The sequence below is a fragment of the Andrographis paniculata genome, unplaced genomic scaffold, assembly GCF_009805555.1.
Source record: "Andrographis paniculata isolate CXL003 unplaced genomic scaffold, ASM980555v1 Contig45END, whole genome shotgun sequence".
Lineage (NCBI taxonomy): Eukaryota > Viridiplantae > Streptophyta > Magnoliopsida > Lamiales > Acanthaceae > Andrographis > Andrographis paniculata.
Window position 1 is genome coordinate 3,626,209 of NW_026137579.1, and position 24,871 is coordinate 3,651,079.

Sequence of the window (24,871 nt, forward strand, 5' to 3'; positions counted from 1 at the left end):
TATTTAATCCATATAATATAATACTTAATTCTAAGTTTTAGACAAATATATTAACAAATAATCATAATCATAATTATTATTAATTGCATTTAAATTTAAATAAAATAATTAAAAAACAAAAGAGTTGAGTTTGAACTTAACACAAATGAAAAATTATTTAATGGAACTGGCGGGATTATGTTTACACAGTAAACTTTCAAGATACTATTTATTTTTTTTTTAAATATTATATCAATTTTTTTTTTTCATAAAATATTAAATTAAATACTATTTTTTATTTTTTCTAAACTTTCAAATTTTTAAAAGCCTAAAAAAAAATAATAATAAAAAAATCAATATCTTAACCAACCCTAGGACCGGGGAAGGGGTGTTAAAACGGAGGATGAAATAAATCAAGGGATAATCAAATAAAATGGGATAATATCTAGTATTGTGTATTGAGCCAAAACCATACAACGGCTATAGGCTTTAGCAATTCCCCAATTTATAGCCCTTTAGGGGTTTCTTTTCTATTTTAGTTTTAAAATGGCTTTCGCCATTAATACTGCCCATTTTTTCCGATTCCCTTGCGATTCTCCGCTGCCCTCTCTTCCTCAATCTCAACGCCTTTCAAGTTCAGGTCTCAATCCCGCCTCCCCTGATGTTTTAGACCCTAAGGCACGCCATTCTCGATTTGCAGATTGATTCATCGAGTTAGAAAGATATTAATGTGATTTTCCTTTTATTGCTTTTGTTTTTTAATTATTGTGATAGGTTTTGCGTTTGAATCGTCGTAGACGACGCGCCGTCGCAATGAATGGCCAGACGACAACTGAGAAGAAACCCGCCTTTGGGGATAGGATGCTGGTCGGTTTCTGCCGTGCTTTTTTAGTTTGAGTTGTTTTGCCGTGCGAGTTTTGGAATTCGTTATCTTATTTGTTGGTTTTGTGCAAGGAAATTGAATTTTTAATTGGATTAGTGGCTGCTTTATTTTTTTCAGGTGTTTGTGCCGCCGCATCCTTTAATTAAGCACTGGGTTTCAGTACTTCGGAATGACCAAACTCCTTCGCCAATCTTCAGTGAGTCCACTTTTTGTTGTGTAAAAACAATCTCACTTATTTTAATCAACACAGTGTCGCTAAGGAGATTTGTGTTAAGGGAATGCCTTCTTTTATATATATTAAGGGAATGCTATGGGTGAGCTTGGAAGATTGCTAGTGTACGAGGCATCAAGAGACTGGCTGGTGAGCTTTGATTAGCTGCATTTTGAAAGTCTTGTTTCATGTCTGCTATATGGGTTAGGCATGTCTTTGAGTATACTTGGATAGCCCATTTTGTAGAAGAACAATGTTAAATTTAAACATCAAAGTGACTGGCCTATCTGATAATGTTATTTTGTCTGCACGAAAATATATATATATATATATATTGAACTTCTTCAAGGGAAAAGTATAATGTATAAGGGATAATGTTGCTAATGGAATCTTCTGCTTATTCTTATGTATGCACTTCTGATTGCTGCCAGCCAACTATCTCGGGAGAAATTCAATCGCCAATGGCTCCTGTCACAGTGGAATTTATTGATCCAAGGGAACCCATTGCAGTTAATCTCTCTCTCTCAAGTTCATTTTCTTCATGCGCTTTGTTTGACTAATGGTTGACAGATTTCCTAAGCTTAATATTTAGGGAATAGCCCCTCTTCATTTAACCAAACATAACGCTTGTATTATATTATTGTACAGTGATTATATATATATTTTTTCAAACTATACTTTCAGCAAAGACTACCAAATGTGTCTGTTAACTGAAACTGAAGGTCATTTTTTTCTTACACTGTGGTGTGTGGCTGTTACCCTTCTAAATTCCATGATATGTTATGCGATAGTTTCTCTGTCCTTCATTTCATGTACTGTATATACTTTTTAAAGTAGCTAAGACTTGAATCAATTGTCTTGTTCTATAGATTGTTCCCATATTGAGAGCTGGCCTTGCTTTGGCAGAGCATGCACCATCAGTTTTGCCGGCTACAAAAACATATCATCTAGGTACATGGATCTTTGCTTTCCATATCTACTTGGAGAACACACAAGCACACACACATAGGCATCTACATTTATGCAGATTCTTCATTATATTTTGTTTATTGGTTGTATATAAAACATGTTCATTTGATCGCCTTTCCATTAGCACTGCTGTTTCTCAGACTCACTTCACATCTTGCCTCTGAGGACAAATACTAAATGCAATCATCTACAAAGTCTTCAAATTGTTGCATATTCTAATTGGGATAGAAAATGTTTGCATGTAAATGAAAATAATTTTATTATTGTGAAAACAGCATTCTACGTATTTAGATTATAATCACATTTCTGGAAATATTATTTATATCCTGCATGATGTGGGCCTGTTGATTGTTTATTCAAGTTTTCCTTGTTTGTGCCAGGGATCAGCAGAAATGAAGAAACACTTCAGCCAACTGTATATTTGAACAAGTATGTAAAAACCAGGGTATATCATCACTTTATTACCGTTATTTTAACCTCTTAACTGTTATGTTGGACATTGGTGTATAGTTCAATAGTTATATAAGTTACAATTGATTTCTTACCACTGCAGGCTGCCTGATAAGTTCCCTGAGCGTTCTCGAGTATTTATTATAGACCCCATGCTTGCAACAGGTATATATGTGTATATAGATACCTCTTTGGTTCGATTTCAGGTTAAACTGCATATGATCTTGCTCAATAAATTATTTTGATGTCATTATTTTAAAAAAGTGAGTTAGGTGATGTGAGCTTAGCGATTTTGGGTTGTGTCAATCTATTTGTCATTTTCCAGAGGCCAGGCTAAGTGTGTTGTTTTTAGATTCTAGAACAAGCATCATTAATATAATTGTTTCCATATATCAGGAGTGTTGATTTAAGTTTTTCATATTCATCCTTTCTTATCTAGTAGATAGAAACAAAGGGGATGGTAATTGATATATCTGCATCTAATCTCATAGGTGGGACAGTGGTTGCAGCTATTGAACTGATAAAGGCCCGAGGGGTTGATACCAAAAACATGAAAGTGGTTGGTTTTATTTATTTATTTTTTAATTTTATTTATCCTGTTGGCTTCTTGTGCTTTCTTGCTTTTGTTCTGAACATATATTTTGGCCCAGAAGGGATTTTTGTTATACCTTATTGAAGTCAGTCATTTTCTTCAACTGATTTCTTTCATTACAAAGGGAACATCAAAGTTGTGTTTTACTCTACCTAATTGTATGATATGTTTGGTTTAGATATCTGCTGTTGCTGCTCCTCCAGCTCTTCAAAAGCTGAGTGAGAAGTTCCCTGGGTAAGAATCACACACATAAAAGTGGGATTATCTTGATACCATGTATTTTTACTCATCATCAGTTTACCATGATCTACATTCTTGTCAGGCTTCATGTCTATTCAGGGATCATTGACCCTACAGTTGATGAGAGAGGGTAAGATCATAACAGAAAGCTGCTTAATTGGTTGTTGTAGAAATCCATTAAGTTGACAAGCCATTCATCGACTTGCCCTTTTTCAGGTTCATAATTCCAGGACTTGGGGATGCCGGGGACCGTAGCTTTGGTACATAAATCTAGCAGTACAATACTCTGGCATAATCTATTCCTGTCTTCATTTCACCAATTTTGACATCTAAAGGTATGAAATAAAAACTCAGTTGAATGGCAACCCTAGTTTTATCTTTGTAGGAACATCAAAATTATTCATTACAAAGACACATTGTAAGATCCGCAGTAACTCATTCATATGATTCTAAATTATTTTGTTGAAATAAGCCATAGCATTGTTGTCTTCAACTTATTAACATACATTATCAGTTTAATCTTCTTGCCTTATCTAAGCACCCAAAACATAGATGTAAATGTCATGACAGTAGGGCTGCAACGAGTTAAACAAATTTTACACTAATCCAGGTGAAATAGAACCAATGAGGTAGATATCAATTGACGAGCCTTGACCTTAAGTTATATTTAAGTAATTGTTTGGATTCAATTGTATGGTAATCATTTTAGTTACACGATAAAGATAAGTATAAATGTATAAGAGTCAAAAGATTGAGTTTAGCTGGCATGGCAACTAATTTGTAGTTATGCTCCAAATATGTGAGTCGAAATCATCTTTGCATCTTTGATCAAATTGCTCTCTTCCCCACATGTGAATTGAAGTCTTAAAATAAATTTTGCTTCCCAACGAAGGAAAGCCAGCTCTTGAATACTTAAACAATGTGCACCTGTGGACAATAAAGAATCTACAAAAAAGTAAAAAAGATGAAGCAAGGAAGAAGCCATGCTTGTTAGAATCTTTCCATCTACAATAACCCTGACCTAAAATTTTTTCTATTTTTCACAGCACTCAAAATAAATATATCCTCTTTATGTAATAGAAAAGACCCTGAAAATTTCCATACAATCCGGCGAGAATCTGAAGTCATAGAGGAGGAACTGTACATGCAGGCCTTTTACCTGAGTGATCCATCCGCAAACAAGCAACTAACCAACCGGTAGAGTTTTAGATACCAAAATAACCGGCATCACAGCCACTTGCACCGGTGCTACTGCTGCTGTCTCCTTGGTGCCGTGGTTTGCTGCTAAGGCAACAGCAGACCAAGCCCATCAAAACCATGATGCCACATGCCGTTGCCAAAGCTTGAGCCCACCGGCGCCGGTAACATTCAGTTTCTTTCCCTGTCATGGACTCACCTAGGTAGGAGTTGACTCCTTTCTAACTTCCTCAGAAACACCTATTCGAGTGGCAAATAGATTTTGGCACTTATACCGAGATGGTATTTATACGTATGGGCTTGCAGGGAGGTAGATAGTATGGATGGGACAACAGCCCGGGAAAGGTTAAAATAGCTTTTGATTATAATGGTTGCCAAGCTGAAAAGTTAACATAGCTTTTGAATCAATTCTTTGATGGGATTCTCCACCGAGTTTGTAGGGTATTCATATTTGGCTGTAAAATAATTAAAACACATACCAGGCAGTATCTACGGCAGCAAGGCCTGTCTCATATTACTGGCGTTCCCATCAGCCAATCATGAATACTTACTAATACAAAATTTTCAAAAAATGCACATATAGACACTTTTTCCAATCATTTGATATAAATCAACATAGTTGTTCATTCATAGAAAATTCAAATGTATAATGTACAGATTACAGTTCGTTTACTAACATCAACACTAGGCTTAAGCCTGCAATACAATCACTTCACAGTCACTGACCACTTTACATCATTTAGAGAAACCTTTAATATAAAACCATAAAGTTTCCCACGGTCATATTATAAAAGGTAAGTGCATTTACGTGAAAAGAATTCAAGAGATTTACAGTCCGAAACTGATCAGCAAATCTTAGCCCATGATTCTTGATAAACTAAACTGGTGGAGCAAAGAAATGAGCGTGAAAGCATAACTCCCCCTACATTGAAACAAAGTTGTCCAAGAACTAGCTGTCAGTACACAATTTTTAAAAAAATGTTACATTTTGGATAGAAGCAAAACAGTAGAGTATCTAGAAGGATGGAAATGCATTAGCGGAGTAAATGTTGTTTGAGCATGGAGAATCATGAACACATAGAAATTAAGGGAAATAATTCAGTCAACACATAAAATGATCTAGCAACAAAGTAAATCCCTCCTTGCACACCACATGTAGACGCGCATTACAAACCATTAATATCGTTAGATATTATGGAAGACAGACATAAGGAAAAAAATGTAGCATAGAAGACAAAAATGTCTGAAGCATTTACATAAGGCACTCAGATTACATAAGTTGGTTGTGGTCAATTCAGTAGTAACAATCCTCACATCTTTTATAGTAACTTGCACGAATAATGGAGGTATCCTCAGGGGAGAACACATTTCAAAAGGGTAGATGATCGAGAATCCATAGCAGATAGAGGAAACAGGGTACATAGACAAGTGTCAATATATTGAATACGGATAATGAATATAAAGGAAGTGAAGAGGCAACCTGACATGAACTTGCTGTTCCAAAGCTACAGCTCACTGTAATTGCGCCACACAGCACGGAATTCCTCGCGGAATGTGTTCAGACGAGCTTTTAGGTTTGGTGTCCTAAAGCTTGCATGAATGACAGTGGCTTTGGGAGAGAAAGGGAGAGAGAGAGGTCTTAGAGAAAGTAAAGTAAATGCAAACAAGAAAAGTATCTTAAATGAAGTACTAAGTTACCAAGAAGGCCAATAGCAGCTGCCAACGAGACAGTGATAATACCACAAGAGACAAACCACAGGACAAAACTTGCTGCAGTAAATATAAGTGTCCAGTCAACATTTCAATTATAAATCCAAAATAAACAGTTAATGATAAAGAAGAGGTTATAAATTTCTTACCTAAAGAAAATACCAAGACAAATACCCATCGAGGTCGTCCACATATATGTATTACTCGTCTTGCAGATGGGCGCCCCCGAATAACAGGCCTGGATAATGATAAATCCAAGTAAGGAGCAGAATCAAACACTTAATAACTTCAGTGCTAAAATAGACTTACGTGAGAGGAGGCCTCATTTTGGCAGCTAGATGTGGAGAGAACTGTCTGACAGTTCTTGTGACTTTCTCACTGAAAGTACCTGCAAAGCTAAATAAAGATATTGGCAGCAAAAGAAAGAAAAAACAAAGAACAATCAGGTACTCTGATGTAACAATTGTATAAGTTATAGATTAAATGAAAAGAAAACTGAAGGAAACATTAAAAGGTCGCAATATACTCTTCTCACCATTCTACATTCCAACAAAAAAATTTGGCACAGCCATACACTTTAAATATAGTGTAACATGAAATTTTCTCAGTTGAAGCTCCTAAACATAACAATAATAATACACAAATCGCACTCGACGAGTAGCCGTTACGGATTCCCATGTCACCAAAAAAATAAAAAATAAAAATCCCTGTGACAGTCAAAAAGGAAAAAAAATATTGACTCAAAATACCAAGGGCATTTTGAAGTCTTATGGAAGGCAGGGTAAGGTAGTTAATTGACCATTTCCGTCATGTAATCAATAATATCAATGCAATTAATTCAACTCTATTCTTACTCATATCCTTTAGTTTATGTTTTCTCTTGTTTCCACTTTCCATCATAACATTTAAACATTCTATACTATAATCAGGTTGATGATCAATCAACCATCATAACTTTATAAGAATCTACTGCAGCAGTGGAAAATCTGCTGAAATGATAAAACCCATGGTACACTAGAAGATTTCATACCTACCTATCATTTAGAAAGGCAAGGCTCAGAGCTGTTGTTAGAGCAGCAACAATCGCTAGCGGCCTCCTAAGGAACCCCAACCCTGAAAGTCACCAGGCAATAGTGCCTTAATTAGAGATCATGGCAAAAAAAGACATACTAGAACATCCAATACGCGATTATAAGCATATTAACCACTCCGGTTGGCACACTTACCAAGAATCAAAATCATCATGATGAAATAATTGGTCCTATAACTGCAAAAACAATAATAGAAATAGATTAAATGAAAACGAACCTAATTATGAAGTTGAACTCCAATAACATTATAATGCTCGCGTAGAATACAATTCAGAAGCTGATTTCAAGTACTAAAACATCATGCATAAATAGTAATAAGAGAGCTGCAGCCAAATTCAAACCCCCCTCCATCTAAGGGTTTTTTTTTTTCGGTTCCCCTTCATCTAAGGTTTTATCTTGTCTCTTTTCTGCTCTTCTAATCAACCAGAACTAGAAACAACATTAACTTTTAAATCTAGTAATACAATAGCCCCATGATCAATCACAAAGTACAAGATATAAAGTATAATGATAATTCTTCTTAAAAACATGATAGAGAGACTTAAAAAAATAATAATAATAATAATAAAATTCGTACTAATAGAGATTGCATTTCAAGCGACTGTTCCATTTGGAATAAGAACGCGGCAAGGTAAATCGGGAGAAGAATTCCGAGAGAGGACGCGGAGGGGACGACCAATCCACTTCTCGCAACGCCTCGATCAGATCCTCAGCCGTCACGTTACTCCAATCCATATATTTCAAATCCAGAGAAACCCTAAACTGCAGAGTAAATTCCACCAAAACGCAAACAATCAATTGCAAAAAGTGGGAAATCAAAGAGATTGTGGAAGTTGGAATCCCCTTCTAGGGTTCCGTAATGCAATTTCGTAGTTGTTTTGTAGGTTCGGCAGATGAGATGAAAGACGACGGAACCAACAAGGCAGCTTCAGTGCCTGAGCCGGGTCCGAACCGGAAGCCGCCGGATCATTACCGTCTCACAACCAAATAAATGGGCTTTATCCAAGCCCAAATAATGGGCCTAAGCCCATAACCCTACAAGTTGCTCTGTTACAGCTACAGGTCGAGGATTCCTACGACAAGAAATGCAGACACTGCAATGAATCATGCAATGCAAGTTAGTCAAACTTTATAAGATCACCTAACACTGCAAATGGCTTACCTTTCTTCACACAATCAAGAAGCTTTTGCTTCAATTATCCCTGGTTGGTCCAACCTCTTCCAAACCCTTCATCTCTTTAAATCTTTAATGGCGATTCCTTCCAGATTCCTGCCATCCATCTACCTCAACGTCTGATCATCTCCTTGAAATGGCGACGTGCTTCCAGACATCAATACCAATGGCAATGCCGAGCTCAGAAGATGACTCGGTGGTGCTCTTCTCCACGGAGGAGTCCGCCAGTCAGTCTTCCTCCAGCAACCATTCCCCTTCACAGCACCATGATCAGAACCACACGCCATACAAGCTAACTGTAACCAATCTATCCTACACAATTCATCCAACCACACCACTTTCCGGCCTCGTTTTCGGCAACATGAAGAAGAGGAAGCCAATCAATGTCCTGAGGTCAGTCTCGTTCACGGCGAGAAGCTCCGAGATACTTGCAGTTGTCGGCGCAAGCGGCACTGGTAAGTCGACGATGTTGAGAATTGTTTCCGGGAGGGTTAGAGACAGGGAGTTTGATCCCGGAAGTATTCGTCTCAATGACAGTGTGATAGCAAGCCAGGCTCAGCTGAGGAAGATATGTGGATTTGTAGCTCAGGAGGATAATCTATTCCCTCTTCTTACAGTGAAGGAAACATTGATGTTCAGCGCCAGGTTTAGGCTCAGAGATATGAGTGGCCCTGACAGAGAGGATCGAGTCGATGGCCTGATCATGGAGCTCGGCCTGATGCACGTAGCCGATAGTTTCGTTGGAGACGAGGAGAATCGTGGGGTTTCAGGTGGGGAGAGGAAAAGGGTATCCATTGGAGTGGATATGATCCATGATCCACCCATTCTTCTTCTCGACGAGCCAACTTCTGGACTGGACAGCAGCTCAGCACTGCAAGTGATTGAGCTTCTTTCGTCCATGGCCAGAGCTAAGCAGAGAACCATTGTCCTGTCCATTCACCAGCCAAGTTATAGAATCCTTAAATACATCTCCAATTTCTTGATCTTGTCTCATGGTTCTGTCGTGCACAATGGTTCCCTGGAATCTCTGGTACTTGCAATTACCAGGCAGGGATTCCGAATCCCGCCTCAGCTGAACCCCCTGGAATTTGCCATGGAAGTCATCTCCACCCTCGAGAAGCCCAAAAATCTTCAATCTGAAGTAAACAGAGAACATCCGCATCCCTCTTATTCAATGTTACAGGTGGAATTACCCAACAGAGAAGCTTCTGCACATTCGATTCTGTCACAACTAATGGAAATAACAGTGCTCTGCCATAGATTCTGGAAGATCATCTACAGAACAAAACAACTATTGCTTGCCCGGACAATGCAAGCTCTTGTAGGTGGATTTGGTTTAGCTAGTGTTTATGTGAAAACAAGAAAGGATGAAGGTGGAGTCGCGGAGCGATTAGGCCTCTTCGCATTTAGTCTCAGCTTTCTTCTTTCTTCGACAGTCGAAGCTCTCCCCATTTATCTTCAAGAACGTCACGTATTGATGAAAGAAGCTTCGAGAGGAGCGTACAGGATTTCTTCATACTTAATTGCCAACACCATAATCTTCTTTCCGTTTCTATTCATAGTCGCAATTCTCTTTTCTGCTCCATTGTATTGGATCGTGGGATTGAATCCATCGGCGCACGCTTTTGCCTTTTTCACATTAGTAGTTTGGCTTATAGTCCTGATGGCCAGTTCCCTGGTGCTGTTCCTCAGTGTCATATCTCCTGATTTCATCTCCGGGAATTCGCTGATCAGCACCGTTCTTGGAGCATTCTTTCTCTTCTCCGGCTACTTCATTCCCAAGGACTTCATACCAAAGTATTGGCTCTTCATGTATTATATTTCACTTTATAGGTACCCGTTGGATTGTCTCCTTATAAATGAATACCGCAGTGAGAAAAACAAATGCTTTTCTAAACAGGTTGGGGATAATGTGTCCAAGTGTTTGCTTACTGGGAGAGATGTGTTGGAAGGCAGGGGGCTGAATCAAGACACCAGGTGGATAAATGTAGGGGTTATGCTGATATTTTTTTTACTGTATCGACTGCTTTCTTGGGCTATTCTTGTCCGGAAGGTGTCCAAAACCACAGTGTAATGTAAGATTGTAGGATTTCCAGTTCTTGTAGTAGTGAAAATTCTTGTATGCATTTGCTTATTTTTGAATCTTGAATGATGGCTGTTTAATAATGCTTAGTATTAAAAGCAACTAACCTCCAACTAAGGGCAAACCTAACCATACAATAAATAGCATCGTAAAGTCAAGAATCACCATTGCATCAAAGAAAGAAAGGGATCATGAATGTTGCTGTCCCAACTACAGTCATCTGACTAAACCACTATAACAAGCTACCCCATGGATGAGGGCAGGAATGAGAATTGGGAAAATTCAAAGACCTTCTAGAATCCTTGGAGAAGAGATAAACAATTCCAATTCTGGCAATCAACCCCATCTTGAAGGTCAGTTATTATTAATTAATGCGTCATATAAATTCTGTGCGATCAAAGTCAACTCTTTGTAGATGTCCTGGAAGTCATGCCCATTTGTGCTGTTTTCTTTTAGCCTGTCACACTAGGTTTCACAGATACAATGACGTTGTCTGGACCATTATTCAGAAAACTTGCCCGTCGTTGTCTTGTCCACACACCAATTGCCATTAGAATAGAAATCTGCACGCGAATAATGGAGCCGGCCTATATCGATAGAGAGCCAATTATTCCATTACGTTTCTCTAACTATATCTTCAACGAATGAGCAGAGGCACAATCTGAATTTTCTTCCAGAATGAGAAACGCCATCTGTATTTTTTGGGTTCTTACGTTTGTGTCTTCTGCAGCTTCAAGTTCTAAGTTTCACCTAAGAAGAGGTGATTCTATACCCGTCGGAAAAGAATCCAAATTTATCTTCTCCCCTGATGGTTCTTTCACCTGTGGCTTCTACAGTTTGGGAACCAATGCCTACTGGTTCGCTATATGGTTCACCCATTCTCAGGACAAAACCGTTGTCTGGACGGCTAACCGCGATAGGCCTGTCTACAGAAAAGGCTCGAAATTAAGCCTCAGGCGGGACGGAGCGATGGTCCTGACAGACATTGACGGGACGATTGTGTGGCAGACTAATACCTCCACCATTGACGTGGCTGCAGCTGAGCTGCTCAACACAGGTAACCTCGTTCTCAAGAACCCACGAGGCGATATTCTCTGGCAAAGCTTCGATTCTCCTACAGATACCCTTTTGCCTTCTCAGGCATTCACAAAGAACACGAGGCTGAAATCTGGGTTGAGAAAAGGGACCTTCGAATCAGGCTACTTCAACCTATACTTCGGAAGCGACAACGTTTTGAGGCTGATATCGGATAAGCCTGACACTTCGACGACTTACTGGCCAAATCCCGACCAAGATATTTACAAAAATGGCAGGACAAATTACAACAGTAGCAGGATAGCAGTGTTGGATGAAATGGGAAGGTTCGAGTCAAGCGATCAGCTGAAATTCAATGTATCAGATTTAGGATATGGAGTGAAAAGGAGGATGACCATGGACTATGATGGGAACCTCAGAGTTTATAGCTTGAATAATTCGACTAGGCTTTGGGACATAACCTGGCAAGCTCTTGCAAAGTCCTGTGATGTAAAAGGTGTGTGTGGACGAAGCGCACTCTGCGTGTACGCGCCGGAGCCTAAATGCACATGTCCGCCTGGATTTGAGGCTAACGATCCAACCGATTGGAACGCCGGCTGCAAGGCCATGTTCAATAGAAGCCTCCTCAAATCAAGAAAGGTGAAGTTCTTGGAGATCCCTCATGCTGATTACTACGGGTTTGATCTTAATGCGACGAATCCTACCACGCTCGAAAGTTGCAGGGATATGTGTCTGGAGGATTTCCGGTGCTTGGCGTTCAGCTACAGGCTTTTAGGACAAGGACAATGTTATGTAAAGAGTGCACTCTTAAATGGCTATGCCTCCCCAGACTTCCCTGGAAGTATATACATCAAATTGCCTGACAGTGTGGAGGTATCCAGGCCTAATGTATTCGGTTCTTCCTCGAGCTTGGCATGCGGATCGAGCAAGATGAGTGTCGTCGTGGGGTCTCCTTCCATGTATGATTTCAACTACAAGAAAGTGAGATGGGTGTACGTCTACTCCTTTGCAGGGATATTGGGTGGAATTGAGCTGATCTTTGTGGCTATCGGGTGGTGGTTCCTGTTCAGAAAGCACAACATTCCGGCGTCTGTCGAGGCGGGGTATCGGATGATTTCGAGTCAGTTCCGGCGGTATAGTTATTCCGAATTGAAGAAAGCAACCAATGATTTCAGACAAGAGCTGGGCAGGGGAGGCTCCAGCACAGTGTACAAAGGCGTTTTGTCCGACGACAGGGTCGTGGCTGTCAAGAGACTTGGGGATGCTTTCCAATCACAAGATGAGTATCTTGCTGAGATCACCACACTTGGGAAGATCAATCACATGAATCTTGTAAGGATTTGGGGGTTTTGTTCGGAAAGGAGACATCGTCTCCTGGTCTACGAATACGTCGACAACTTGTCCCTCGACAGGCATCTTTTCGGGTCCAGTTTCCTGTCGTGGAAGCAACGGTATGCAGTGGCATTAGGCACGGCTAAAGGTTTGGCCTATCTGCACCACGAGTGCCTCGAATGGGTCATCCATTGTGACGTGAAGCCTGAAAACATTCTTCTTGACACTGAATTCCAGCCCAAGATTGCAGATTTTGGCCTTGCAAAGCTGCTGCAACGGGAAAGCACTGGTTCTGAATTCACCCAAATTCGCGGGACGAAAGGCTACATGGCACCCGAGTGGACATTGAACCATCCTGTCACGGCAAAGGTCGATGTTTTTGGATATGGAGTGGTGATCCTGGAAATGGTGAGGGGTGTAAGAGTTTACAATTGGGCTGTGGGAGAAGATGATGATAATGGTGATGATGATGAGGCAGCCCTGACAAAGTTTGTCCGGAACACGAAAGAAAGGATGGTGCAGAATGCGGGAAGCCTGTCGTGGGCGGACAGCTTGGTTGATCCGAGACTGGAGGGGAAGTTCAGCAGGAACCAGGCGGCAACTTTAATTCAGACAGGCATTTCCTGCGTGGAGGAAGACAGAAACAAAAGGCCAACCATGGCTGCCGTCGTGCAAACTCTGCTCGAATGTGAAGATGAAACCCAACTTTGATCGATCGATATGTCCAGTTTTATGATTGTGTTTTTATTTGTTGTCCCATCTTTAGTTTCTTCAAGATTCTACAGAAGATTTATCACATGTGACTATATTGGCCATTGGCCAACAATATATATAACGCAAGTTGAGCGAAATAATTCAATTCAAAGGGACGCGACAGTCAGGGTACAATTATTGGACAGGTTGTAATCTTTTATTCATGTAGAGTATTTTATTGTACAATGTTTACATCAAATATTCAAAATATATACATAATTAATTATATGCTACAGAAGAAAATAATTTTACTATATAGCAATTACCAAAATAATCGATGATGAAACCCTAAATACTATCTCTCACGTGCGCAGCACGCTGTAGAGACGAGCCGCCACTTCTTCCTTCAATTACACTTCGGTCAGCGTCATCACCCCCGGTGACACGGCGTCGTTTTGCTACCCTTGTGAGTCGTGCCTGTCGTCACACCAAACCATCCATGCATTTATTGAGCAAGAATACTTGAGTGCGGCTGCCGTCGACCTCGCCCGCCCGGCATCATTCAAGGTTCTCCAGGTGAACTTTTTGGTTCAAGCTTCTGAAGGTTGCAACAATTTCAATAATGTTCTTGCTTAGTTTCGTATTTAATTGTTTAATTAATTTATTTGCAGATTTCCGCTACTCGGAGTAAGGAGAGTTGTGGCGAGATTTTTCTATAATCTGTCGAAATTGCACCTGGATCTAAATTGGTAAAGTGACTGATTTATCATCAATGGCGGCGGCTTCATCATGTATCAAAATGGCGCATAGCAAGATTTTACGAAGCGAAGACCTTTCGTCTAATTGCTTTAGCGCCAAGAATTTGATGCTTACTCGTCGTTATTCCAGAATTAGAGTGACTAAAACCGACGGTCATTTGCTGTGTAAATGGAAAAAGTTGAGCGCTATGGTGGTTAATCAAATGAATCCCGAGCTTGAGCAACAGTCGAGTATATCAGTGCCTACTGTTAATAAGGAAGGGGACAGAGATTATATGGAAATGGATGCTAACGTTTTGGGAAAAGGTTATGCTTACGTACCTGAAAATCAGAATGATGATGCTAATGGGGGTATGGGTGGTAATGATATTACTGATGGAAGTGGTGGAAATGGTAAATTTTCTGGCGGTGGAGGGGGAGGCGGGGGTGGTGGCGATAATTGGGACAACAGTAGTGATGATTATGAAGAGAAGGAGTTTGGTCCACTGCTGAAGTTTGACGAGGTGATTAGAGAGACCGAATCAAGAGGGGCTAGTCTTCCAGCTGATATGTTGGAAGCTGCAAAGACCATGGGGCTTCGGAAAGTACTATTGCAAAGATATTTGGATTTGCAGGTAACCATCGCCATTAACAATTGTTGCTTGAGCAGCTGCTAAAAATCAGGCCATTGGTTCAATAATTTTGTTTGATTTGAGATTGTAGGGATCAACGTGGCCACTTGGATTTTTAATGAGGTCGTGTGCCATGCTCAGGAACAGAATGTTGGCTGATCCATCATTCCTTTTCAAGATTGGAACGGAGGTATGTGAAGCTTGTTTTTCAGCTTGGGGAATCCATCTTTAGAACATGTTTATATATGAAATTCCTGTGTAAATAGAAGCATTGTGGTAGGTGCTTGTAACAAGTAGCAAGCCTGGCTGCAAAGCTTAGATAGATGCTGGGCAAATGGGAGACTTAACATTTAGGCATTTTCATTATATGCTTGATTTATGTGATTGGAATTTGTTTTTACTTTGTAGATAGTAATTGATTCCTGTTGTGCAACATTTGCCGAAGTAAAAAAGAGAGGGAAGGACTTTTGGGCAGAATTTGAACTGTATGCTGCTGATCTTATAGTGGGAACAGTTGTTAATATTGCTCTAGTTGGCATGCTAGCTCCATATGCTCGAATCGGACAGCCATCAGCATCTCAAGGCATGTTCGGTCGTATGATGAGAGCCTATGCAGCACTTCCCAGCAGGTTTATACTTGATACCTATGGCTTCATCAGTTAACTTGAAAAAAGTTGCCCTTTTGCACTAAACTCTAAACTTCAATTTGTCTGGCCAGCAGGCGGGCTAAGTGCTTACTGTCATGCCTGTTATTCATAGTTTGAACTTTTGTATTCCATATGATCAGCCTAATTTCAACATGCTTTGATGCAGTGTTTTTGAAGCAGAGAGGCCAGGGTCTAGATTTTCTGTAAATCAAAGGATTGCTACATATTTTTACAAGGTAGTGTATACATCTGCTGTAATCTTCCAGTTCATGCAATTACTCTTTTTTTAGCTTGCTCCTACTTTAACCATATTTTGTTATATATACTGGATTATTCTATATGGGCTTTTCTTCAGGGAATTCTGTATGGATTGGTTGGGTTTGGATGTGGTATTATTGGACAAGGAATCGCAAACCTAATAATGACAGCCAAACGGTATGTTCTGTCAAGTGGTTATTGAAAGCTTGCACATTTATACATTATTGATGAATGTTTTGTGAGAGGGGCATTACCAATGTTCGGATCACCAACATCTCCTACTTAAGTTTTGTTTGTATTTAAATTTCAGTAGGATCTCATTTTTTATGTGAAGATTCACCAAACCAGAACTTAAAACTAATCTTCCTCCTCTCCCCTGTGTTTTTTTAAAATTCAATGTTAATTATACAAGTGTCTTCTCTTTCTCAGGAACATTAAAAAGTCCGAGGATGACATTCCAATACCACCACTGTTTAAGAGCGCAGCTCTTTGGGGTATGCCTCACATCATCGGTCCTTGTTTTAATGGGGTTTTGTCACTAAAGAATATGCCAACTCTAGAAAATAAATTACTGATTAGTGCCTTTACTCTAAAACTATCAACTCCACTGATTTATGCTACACCAGTGAATCTACTGAAGTTCTCCCTAAATTTACACTGTTTTACAAGACTGCATGTAAATTCTTGAGCTCTACAAGATGCAGCACCTTCACTGGAAACCTTATTATTTTATCAAGTCGTGAACCTAACCTATAATGCATCCCTGCATAATTAATGTTGTCAATATTTCCAGAATTTCAACTTAGTTCCTAATTCTGAATATGGATCATCAATGGGGTTGATTTTGCAGGATTTTTCTTGGCTGTGTCATCCAACACCCGGTACCAGATCATCAACGGGCTGGAACGCTTGGTTGAAGCATCTCCAGTGGCAAAGAGAACTCCACCTGTTGCTATGGCTTTCACAGTTGGTGTGCGGTTTGCAAACAACGTGTACGGCGGCATGCAGTTTGTGGATTGGGCTAGGATGACTGGTGTGCAATAGACGGAAAGAAGAAACCTAAAATCTTATTTAAACTATCTGAGGATCCTTCCAGCTTTAGATCTCCTCCTAATCCTGAAAACTAATTTAATAAACCTTCCATGGCCCTGGCCAGAGCTAATGATCGATTTGGAACGATTGGCTTTAGATTGCTTTCAGCAAAATTGCATCCATGAGCTTAAAATACGTATAAAAAGCCAGAGACCCTCCCTCAAGTCACAGCGGTCAACGGTCAAAGATTCGAATCTTCAGTCTGAAGAAGAAACAGTAGAGCGGAATGCAGTTAATGAAGTTGGTTGCCCACAAGTCACTCAAAAATCGAAGAGCTTTTCAGTTTGCATTCATTCATTCGGTAATAGTCCGTACAGCTTCTTTTTAACGGCTACTTTATGCCTTGCCGCCGCTCTTCTACCCCCCTTTCCTTCCCTCCCTCCCTCCCTCTGGTTTTTCTTTCCATCAAGAAGTGTCCATCCTTCTTGAAATCGACCTTGTATTGGAGGGGTGACCATCATGACAAAATTCGAAGCCCTTCGTCGGTTTCTTCTCCCCTGCCTCCACAACGCCACCGACTCAATGGCTCCTCCGGCCACGGCCAAAACCAAGAAACGCCTCAGCGCCTCTCTCCGCGGCGGCGGTTCCGACGACGTCGACGGCAACAATAATCCTAAGAATTCTCAGGACAACCAAGAAACCTCGTCCTCTTCTTCCTCCCCCACCATATCAGCGCCGCGGCGTTCCTCCCGGACAATGGTGATCGGAACCATCTTCGGCCACCGGGGAGGCCGCCACGTGTGGTTCTGCGTGCAGCCAAATCGGCTGAGCTCGAAGCCGGCGCTCCTTCTGGAACTCTCGATCCCCATGGCGGCCCTCATCCACGAAATGCAGTGCGGGCTGGTGCGCATAGCCCTGGAGTTCAACGCCCGCGAGACATCGCTGGAGAACTGCCCTCTCCACTCAGTCCCCCTTTGGACACTTTACTGCAACGGGAGAAAGCATGGGTTCGCGGTTAGACGAAAGGCAACGCCGCAGAACAAAGACATGCTGAAGACCATGCAGAATATTACAGTCGGGGCGGGCGTCTTTCCCTGCGGGTCAGGGTTCGGATCCGGGTCGGCCCAAAACGAGATTCTCTACATGCGGGCCAATTACGAGTGTGTCATAGGAAGTGCCGATTCCGAGTGTTTCCATTTGATCAACCTGGAAGAGGGACCGAGTCAAGAACTCAGTGTCTTCCTCATGAGGTCAAAATGATTGTCATTGACGTATATTTGGTTACAGTAAAAATCGTTGTGGTTTCAAGAGGGATGCGAATGCAAAAACAAGGAATGGATGAAAAGCTGTGGCTCAGAAAATCTGAGGTTTTCTGATTTCAGGTATTTTCTGAGAGAAGTGCACTTCCGTGGCTTTCTTCCTAACAATAAGTCTTTTTTTGTGGGAAGAAAAAAGCCTTCGAATGTATTCTCAGGTTAATTAATTTATCCGACGAGAAAAAAATGTAGTGTGGCTAACATCTTGTAATTGGAGAGGAAGGCATGTTCCTTCCTCATAGATATTTTTAGTTAGAAAGGAAAGACAACTAACCTTCTGGTTCTCTTTTTACATCGTTAGGCTTGTATTTTCGACAATTACAGATTCACTCTTTTGGCAATCAAGCAACAATGGATGGATTTCTCATCCAAACTTAACCTGCACTGAGTTCTGTTTATCTGTCTTGTTTATGTGGAGTGTGTTAAGCACACAGTGCTGATGAATATATTGATTTGATTGAAAGCATGATTCTGTATGTAATTTCTACTAGAATATGTTCTTAACTGCTCCAAACACTTCAAGATTCCTAATGACACATTCCTGCTTTAGGCTGATTTGATTAGTTTTTTACATGAAGTATATGTAAAAGAAATGGCCCATTAGAGCACTTCATTGGCTAATGAATGAATGGATAATCCACACGCCATTAACAGCAGGCAACCCTTTTTGCAACAAATGAATTTTGTGCCCCTTTGATCAAGGTTAACGATGCCTACTTTTTTCTCTATTTTTTTGTTTTCTTGTTTTTTTATTGTTTCTTGTTTTTTTATTTTTAATGATTACCAATATACCTTTGCCAAGCCATGTAACTATAATCAATACGAGGGTATAGTCATACTGCTTGTAAGTAGACACTAATGTTCAAAAAGCTAATGAAGAAGCTTCTGAGAATCAGCATTTTAAAAAGAACAAGTTGCCATGGTTTTGCTTTTAAGAAAATTTAGTTTAGCTTCATGTGCTTCTGCCCCATTCCCAGTAAAGGATCATTCTTTCTCTTTAGGGAAATTCACATATTCTCGTTACTTTTGGCATCGAGGTTCTATCGGATCATAGCAATCAGTAGCATCGGAATTTAGTCTAAAAGATCTATCTCTCTACCTATCTCTCTATGTATCTTTACACATTTTTTCTGTTGGTGATGTTTATATTTTATGCTGAAGAGTTTATATTTTTACATTGACACACCAGGAACCACTCAACTGATATATATGTTTCCTCAAATAGCACACAAAATAGCTTGCCAGTTACCTAGATGTAATAACTAGTTGAAATCTTATCGTTTAATCCGCCACAGTGAGATGGCTTGATACAGCCAAGTGAAATGCATGAACTTGATACTAAAGCAATATGATTTTACTTTTCATTGTCATGAAAATCTATTGGCGAAAAGCTTGTAGAGAGTTATTGCCAGATTTAGATATTACAGCACTTTGGAAGCAGCCTCTGGTTGGCTTTTTGTATATGGAAAGACTATTGAAGAAACTTATAGTTCAGCATGCTGATCTGCATGGTTAGAAAAGGCTTTCAATCATTTACAGATTAAGCTGTCTTGTTAGTGTTCAAAATGGTAGTTTTGCTTGAAAGCATCAAATATACAACTTCTGGAGATTATTTCAGCTTGCTGCAGAAAAAGCTTGTCCTGATGTTTATGACTTGGCAATCAGAAAGAGTTGTATCTGTTTAGTAAAATTATCACAACATGCTAAGAAAGCAATCCAGAAATATGTTGGCAAAAAATACATGTTACCACAGGAGTTGATCTGATGGTTCAGTGTTTGTGTTGGATGTGAGGATGGGGTAATCTGCAGCCCAAGGATTAAGATTCATGACTAGCTGTACAAAGCCTTTAAACCTCAGGATGCAGATTACCTGATCCTCGCCCCATGTTTATTTTGTTGCTCAAGAAATTATATTTACTGAGGTGAAAATAAACTAGACAAGTTTTTCATGCAAAAGGGTTGATGAACCTTAAGCATGGTGAGATGGAGATATATATAGCCTCAGAGAGCACCAATATCAAATTCCTTTCGGTGGTGCGAAAAATATAGAATATAATAAGTAATGATAAGGTTCTCACATTAATCATCATCGATTTGGTTCCCTTTTAGCCAGTGATAAGAGGGAACCTTAGCTTTCCTTGTATGAGAGAACGAAATTTGATCCTTGACCGCTTTCTTGAAAATAAGCCCAGCTGGAGATGTAGGCAAGAACCACATACCAACACATGATTGTTCCTTCAAATTGTTTAATGAAGACTGCAAGTGACACCAGTATTCAAAAAGAAGCTTATCAAGTTCCTGTACCTGTGGATTCTCCAGCTATTTATCCTACACTGACAGATCAATATGGTAAACACTATTGTTCCTTTGCTTGTTATGAACCTTGCTGTTTGTAAGAGCAGCATGTGGTTACTTTTCTTGCAGTTGTTTTTACACTTTGCTTGATCCTAAAAGGACACATGAAATAAAAGGCAATGTTGCAAGCAATTTGTTAGGTGTATTATTGTGGGAATTAGGTCTAAGAATCAGGAATGAGCAATATCACATCTGATTTTAGTGTGTGCTCCTATGTAACATCTCTGCCTTTATTTATGCTCCAAAGAAAGTTAAAAGCTTTCCTGTTTGGTATAAGTTTTGGTTTTATCCAAGTGTTCAGATGCTCCACAAATGCCTATAGAATTGCTGATCCAATGATTGAAAGAACATTGAGAAGTGTAACTGTGGGGATCTTATTATTGCACACTACTTTGGTTTTCCCTATCCCAATCTCAATCACAATCCCAAATACTAAGCTATCATAAATTCTACACTTGTACGAGGATTGATTCAAAATACATAGCCAATGCTTTCATTTGTAAGCAGAATCTGATGCAACACTTGGCATGCAGAAGAGATTAGAATTTGCCTCTCAATTCACACATTTCACATCACAATGAGCTAAAAATGCACCCAAAATCCATCATGTGACCAACACATGTTTTTTGATATTCAACATAACAATGTATTTTTATTGACATGACGAGCTCAACATAAAAATTCTTCATGTTGCCCATCTACAATTATCAATGCAATATATACCTATTAACCCTACCTAAACTACAAAGGAACAATAACCAAATGTAAATACATCAAGCCTTCAATAGTCTATACATTCTCTGCAACACAAAATTTTTCTCCATGGAAGTTTGTTATGTACCATGGAAGACTTTAATGTTTGTTGTTATTATACACAAATGGAATCAAGAGAGAGCTACGGCATTACTTGCAGACTACACGAAAGGTCCATGTGACAGTAGCTTCTTCAATGTTTCATATGTCATGAAAATAATCCCTACGCTTGGAACAACCTTGCAGTATTCAGGCAAAATCCCTCTATATAAGCCGTGCAACCCTTCCGTATGAATTATATGTTTGAACGTTCCAAGCAACCCAGTCTTATAGACCCGGGCTCGACCAGCAGCACCTTCCAACTGCATTCTTCGCCTAACAAGGTCCAAAGGGAATGTTGCTGCATTCAATAAGAACGTAAGGTCAAACTAAACACGAAACAACCAATACCAATTGACAGAGTCATATTTAGAACATCACAAAACTGATCAGTGTGAAGAAGTTCAGGCATGGGTGCATGTGTCAACTGCACATTGTAATATAACTCTATCGGGTAGTGGCAGGAGATATAAAAAGGTATTAAGTGGTATTAAGTGCGAAACCAGACCAATTTTTCGTAGGCTATATAGCAGTGCAACGAAGTAGAGAAAGGGGGTCACTAGGACAGATTAAGTTTGTCATCCTTCAATCCCAGTTTTTGTGACATGAGATCTTCACTCCCAGTGACAGTAAATCAAGAAACTACTTTGAAACTAAACAAACAGGGCCTGTAACCAACCAACCTGTTGAAGATGCAATACCAGAAACACTGCCGCAACCCAGGCTGACCACTACTGTAGAATCATTAGGCCTAGTGAAAACAATATTGCATCAGCAAGAGGCGAATGAAGAATATTATTTATTTTAAGCTACAGAGTTTCTTTACACCTTTGAGAATACCAATAAGATTTCAAACCCTCATAAACTGAAAAACTTATTGCGATACTGGGTCCAACACCCTGCATCAACAAAAAACAAACAAACTCAAAGCCATTAGAAAACTGAGAGATTAACTTGCGGAACTGGATATATGGAATGTGATAAGATATACCAATAGTGTTGCTCCCAGCCCTTTGTATAGACCAAGAAAGCCCTCATCTCTGCATATGGTATGCAGTGCATGCCTTATACCTTGGTAGTATATTGCACTCCTCTGTGACATAATAGGTTAATAAAAAAAAAGTGTATTCAGGTAATCAAAATGAAATTGAATGAGGCATATTGCTTCCACAACTAGAAAACTGATTCAGCCATAGGACATGACAGAATATGAACTAGTTAGATGCACTCCCTAGATTACATATATACCTGAGCTGCAAGCCGTGTCCTGACAAGATCCAGCGGATATGTAGCAGAAGCAGCAGTGATTCCTGCCAAGCCACCACCAACAAAATGCACAAAAGAATCTCCATGCCTATTTTCCCCAAGCCCATGTATGACAGGAATTGATTTCAAAATCTGCAAAAAACCTGGAGTATGAGTGAAGGAATACAAACCACAATAAACTGTGTATAAGAATCTTCAACTGTATTAAAATGCAGTGCATATCTAATCAATCCTCACTTTCTTGTACTGTTCATATGCATAGAAGTTGACCGAAGAATAAGGGAGCCTATGAACAATAGTGACCAAATTTCCTTTCCAGAAAGCCCTAAAACCTTCTTCATTGACAATTCGCAATGCCTCACGCCATATACTAGTCTTACTCATCATTGCAGCATCTGAATGCATGCCTTGCACCTATTAGGGGATTTAAAAACATGAAAATTTTAAATCAAGTAAGAAAAATCGAACAGAATAAATGTATTACATATTGGTGTGCCAATAAGAGTTCATGACAGTGTCTATAGTTTGAAAACATCAAATGGGATAAAAAAGAGTATGACACCCATACAGACTCATTTTAAACATGTGCCAAACTGGTGAGATTCCAGTAATGTCAAGGTGTTGAAGATTGAAATCACACCATTTACATATGCAACATAACCAATTTAATACCCAAAATTCATTGAAACAAATTCTTTAACTTGTGGCCAAGCATTTCATATTTGTCCCAATTTCCTTAATTTTGTTTCCATTAATCCTACGATCAAAGTATCAAAAGTTGTCTCGAGTAAAATGTTAATAACTAAGAGATGAAATTAGCGGGCATAGAAAAGATATGGTGAAACCATTAAAAGTAAAACCTGAAAGAGAATGGTGAGACGTGCAAGAGGAGCAGTACAGGTCTTGCTGAAAGCTCCGGCGATACCGCCGGCCAAGAGCTGATTCACCGTACCAATCTGAGAAATTTGCGGCTGCGGAGGCCATGATTGCTGGTGATGATGACGAAACTTTTTCGTGGTGGAGTCGCCGCCGACAGCAGCAACTCCAGCCTCCATGAAGCCCTACAAAAACCAACCCCAAATTTCTCCGTCTCTCCAATTGACAACAACAAACCCACGCAGGTCCCTTGGAACCAACTAAGGGCCGCAGAACTCCACTTCAATTTAGGTAAATGGCGTGGCAAAATTTCTCACGCAAAACCCTAGCGAGAGCGAGGGACGAGTCGTAGACCCAAGAAGTAGCTGTGGCGCGTCCTTCGACGCAACCAACGGTTTCTTGCCTGCAAGGAAATCGAACTGGTAGTCAGAGTCAAAGACTCAAAAGGACAGGAGGCCCAATCCATCCATTTATTTCAAGGCCCGGCCTCATCATCCCCTGATTTGATCTGATCTGACTTGATTTGAACAAGAACAAAGGCCCATGAAATCAACTGTAGAGAGGTAGATTAGGTATTAATGGAGGAGGGCATGAATGAAATGCCTTGTTTCGTTGTTTGTATTGTATTACGACGGTAAGAGAAGAGCCGAGGCGAGCCCGGCCAAGATAAGTTTGTGTACAGGACTGCACTGCTGTGCTGTACTGATGACTGCAATGGCCATGGCAATGCTGCAGCTCTCTGGAAAGCGATAAGCAGCTGGTAGCTAATAAGGCTGCCTAGTGCCTACTACTCTACTCTACTCAACGTCTAGCTACTAACTCAGCCAGCCAGCCTTCTTTATTGACAGGGGTGGGACCCCCCAACTTTGATGACCTTCACGAATTTCGAGGGAGGATCTCCTCCGTCCAAACAGCCGGCGACTCGCGGCTCCCATTCATCAATACAAATACAAATAAAATACGCCCGGTGGTACGGTACAGTAATAATTGCTACCTCCCCCCGATTCCTATTTTACTATACGTCAAAATTTATTCAGAATTGAAGTGCAGCGGTGGAAATTAATCAATGGAGAACGCAGGCAGACACAGACAAATAGACAGACAGACAGACAGACAAGTGAAAGAAAGAAAGTAAGAAAGAGCCTCGTAAAAATCGGGGGATTTATTATTAATCTTCTCTCTCTCTGCTCATAAAGCAAAAGATCTTGCTGACGTCTGTTTCTTAATCTCAGTAAAAATATATGTATGTATATGTCCATAT

General features: G+C 40.0%; 7 protein-coding genes across 11 annotated transcripts; 5 read left to right on the top strand and 2 right to left on the bottom strand.

The window, feature by feature from the left end:
• Positions 1 to 429: 429 nt before the first annotated feature.
• Positions 430 to 3,795, top strand: LOC127252084 (uracil phosphoribosyltransferase). 2 transcript variants are annotated; one of them, XM_051276098.1, is made up of 12 exons: positions 430 to 657; positions 754 to 846; positions 980 to 1,058; positions 1,165 to 1,223; positions 1,505 to 1,582; positions 1,943 to 2,024; positions 2,423 to 2,471; positions 2,596 to 2,657; positions 2,984 to 3,051; positions 3,263 to 3,318; positions 3,407 to 3,454; positions 3,541 to 3,795. In XM_051276098.1, the coding sequence occupies exons 1-12, from the start codon at positions 526 to 528 to the stop codon at positions 3,590 to 3,592; spliced, it is 858 nt and encodes a 285-aa protein (XP_051132055.1). In that variant the 5' UTR covers positions 430 to 525; the 3' UTR covers positions 3,593 to 3,795. The 2 variants fall into 2 exon arrangements, with proteins under 2 accessions (XP_051132055.1, XP_051132056.1); XM_051276099.1 differs by having other exon boundaries at positions 471 to 619.
• Positions 3,796 to 5,127: 1,332 nt separating this feature from the next.
• Positions 5,128 to 8,379, bottom strand: LOC127252086 (PRA1 family protein A1-like). Its single transcript, XM_051276101.1, has 8 exons — positions 7,900 to 8,379; positions 7,458 to 7,498; positions 7,266 to 7,344; positions 6,541 to 6,627; positions 6,381 to 6,469; positions 6,220 to 6,291; positions 6,002 to 6,130; positions 5,128 to 5,443 (listed from the first exon to the last, which is right to left on the bottom strand). The coding sequence occupies exons 1-7, from the start codon at positions 8,055 to 8,057 to the stop codon at positions 6,027 to 6,029; spliced, it is 630 nt and encodes a 209-aa protein (XP_051132058.1). The 5' UTR covers positions 8,058 to 8,379; the 3' UTR covers positions 5,128 to 5,443; positions 6,002 to 6,026.
• Positions 8,380 to 8,506: 127 nt separating this feature from the next.
• Positions 8,507 to 10,764, top strand: LOC127252082 (ABC transporter G family member 23). 2 transcript variants are annotated; one of them, XM_051276094.1, is made up of 2 exons: positions 8,507 to 10,293; positions 10,397 to 10,764. In XM_051276094.1, exons 1-2 carry the CDS (start codon positions 8,633 to 8,635, stop codon positions 10,458 to 10,460), a joined length of 1,725 nt encoding a protein of 574 aa, XP_051132051.1. In that variant the 5' UTR covers positions 8,507 to 8,632; the 3' UTR covers positions 10,461 to 10,764. The 2 variants fall into 2 exon arrangements, with proteins under 2 accessions (XP_051132051.1, XP_051132050.1); XM_051276093.1 differs by having other exon boundaries at positions 8,507 to 10,763.
• A 345-nt stretch (positions 10,765 to 11,109) lies between these two features.
• Positions 11,110 to 13,837, top strand: LOC127252081 (putative receptor protein kinase ZmPK1). Its single transcript, XM_051276092.1, has one exon. The coding sequence runs from the start codon at positions 11,258 to 11,260 to the stop codon at positions 13,655 to 13,657; it is 2,400 nt and encodes a 799-aa protein (XP_051132049.1). The 5' UTR covers positions 11,110 to 11,257; the 3' UTR covers positions 13,658 to 13,837.
• A 158-nt stretch (positions 13,838 to 13,995) lies between these two features.
• LOC127252083 (protein RETICULATA, chloroplastic-like) lies at positions 13,996 to 17,101 on the top strand. 2 transcript variants are annotated; one of them, XM_051276097.1, is made up of 8 exons: positions 13,996 to 14,243; positions 14,311 to 15,011; positions 15,100 to 15,198; positions 15,417 to 15,637; positions 15,822 to 15,891; positions 16,011 to 16,090; positions 16,343 to 16,407; positions 16,764 to 17,101. In XM_051276097.1, exons 2-8 carry the CDS (start codon positions 14,412 to 14,414, stop codon positions 16,955 to 16,957), a joined length of 1,329 nt encoding a protein of 442 aa, XP_051132054.1. In that variant the 5' UTR covers positions 13,996 to 14,243; positions 14,311 to 14,411; the 3' UTR covers positions 16,958 to 17,101. The 2 variants fall into 2 exon arrangements, with proteins under 2 accessions (XP_051132054.1, XP_051132053.1); XM_051276096.1 differs by having other exon boundaries at positions 13,997 to 14,215.
• Positions 17,102 to 17,210: 109 nt separating this feature from the next.
• Positions 17,211 to 18,649, top strand: LOC127252085 (protein MIZU-KUSSEI 1). Its single transcript, XM_051276100.1, has one exon. It carries the CDS (start codon positions 17,465 to 17,467, stop codon positions 18,203 to 18,205), a length of 741 nt encoding a protein of 246 aa, XP_051132057.1. The 5' UTR covers positions 17,211 to 17,464; the 3' UTR covers positions 18,206 to 18,649.
• A 2,576-nt stretch (positions 18,650 to 21,225) lies between these two features.
• On the bottom strand, positions 21,226 to 24,410 carry LOC127252087 (uncharacterized). Of its 2 annotated transcripts, XM_051276102.1 has the most exons (7): positions 23,595 to 24,406; positions 22,972 to 23,148; positions 22,717 to 22,866; positions 22,460 to 22,561; positions 22,297 to 22,367; positions 22,152 to 22,219; positions 21,226 to 21,769 (listed from the first exon to the last, which is right to left on the bottom strand). In XM_051276102.1, exons 1-7 carry the CDS (start codon positions 23,787 to 23,789, stop codon positions 21,531 to 21,533), a joined length of 1,002 nt encoding a protein of 333 aa, XP_051132059.1. In that variant the 5' UTR covers positions 23,790 to 24,406; the 3' UTR covers positions 21,226 to 21,530. The 2 variants fall into 2 exon arrangements, with proteins under 2 accessions (XP_051132059.1, XP_051132061.1); XM_051276104.1 differs by lacking the exon at positions 22,972 to 23,148 and having other exon boundaries at positions 23,595 to 24,410.
• Positions 24,411 to 24,871: the final 461 nt, after the last annotated feature.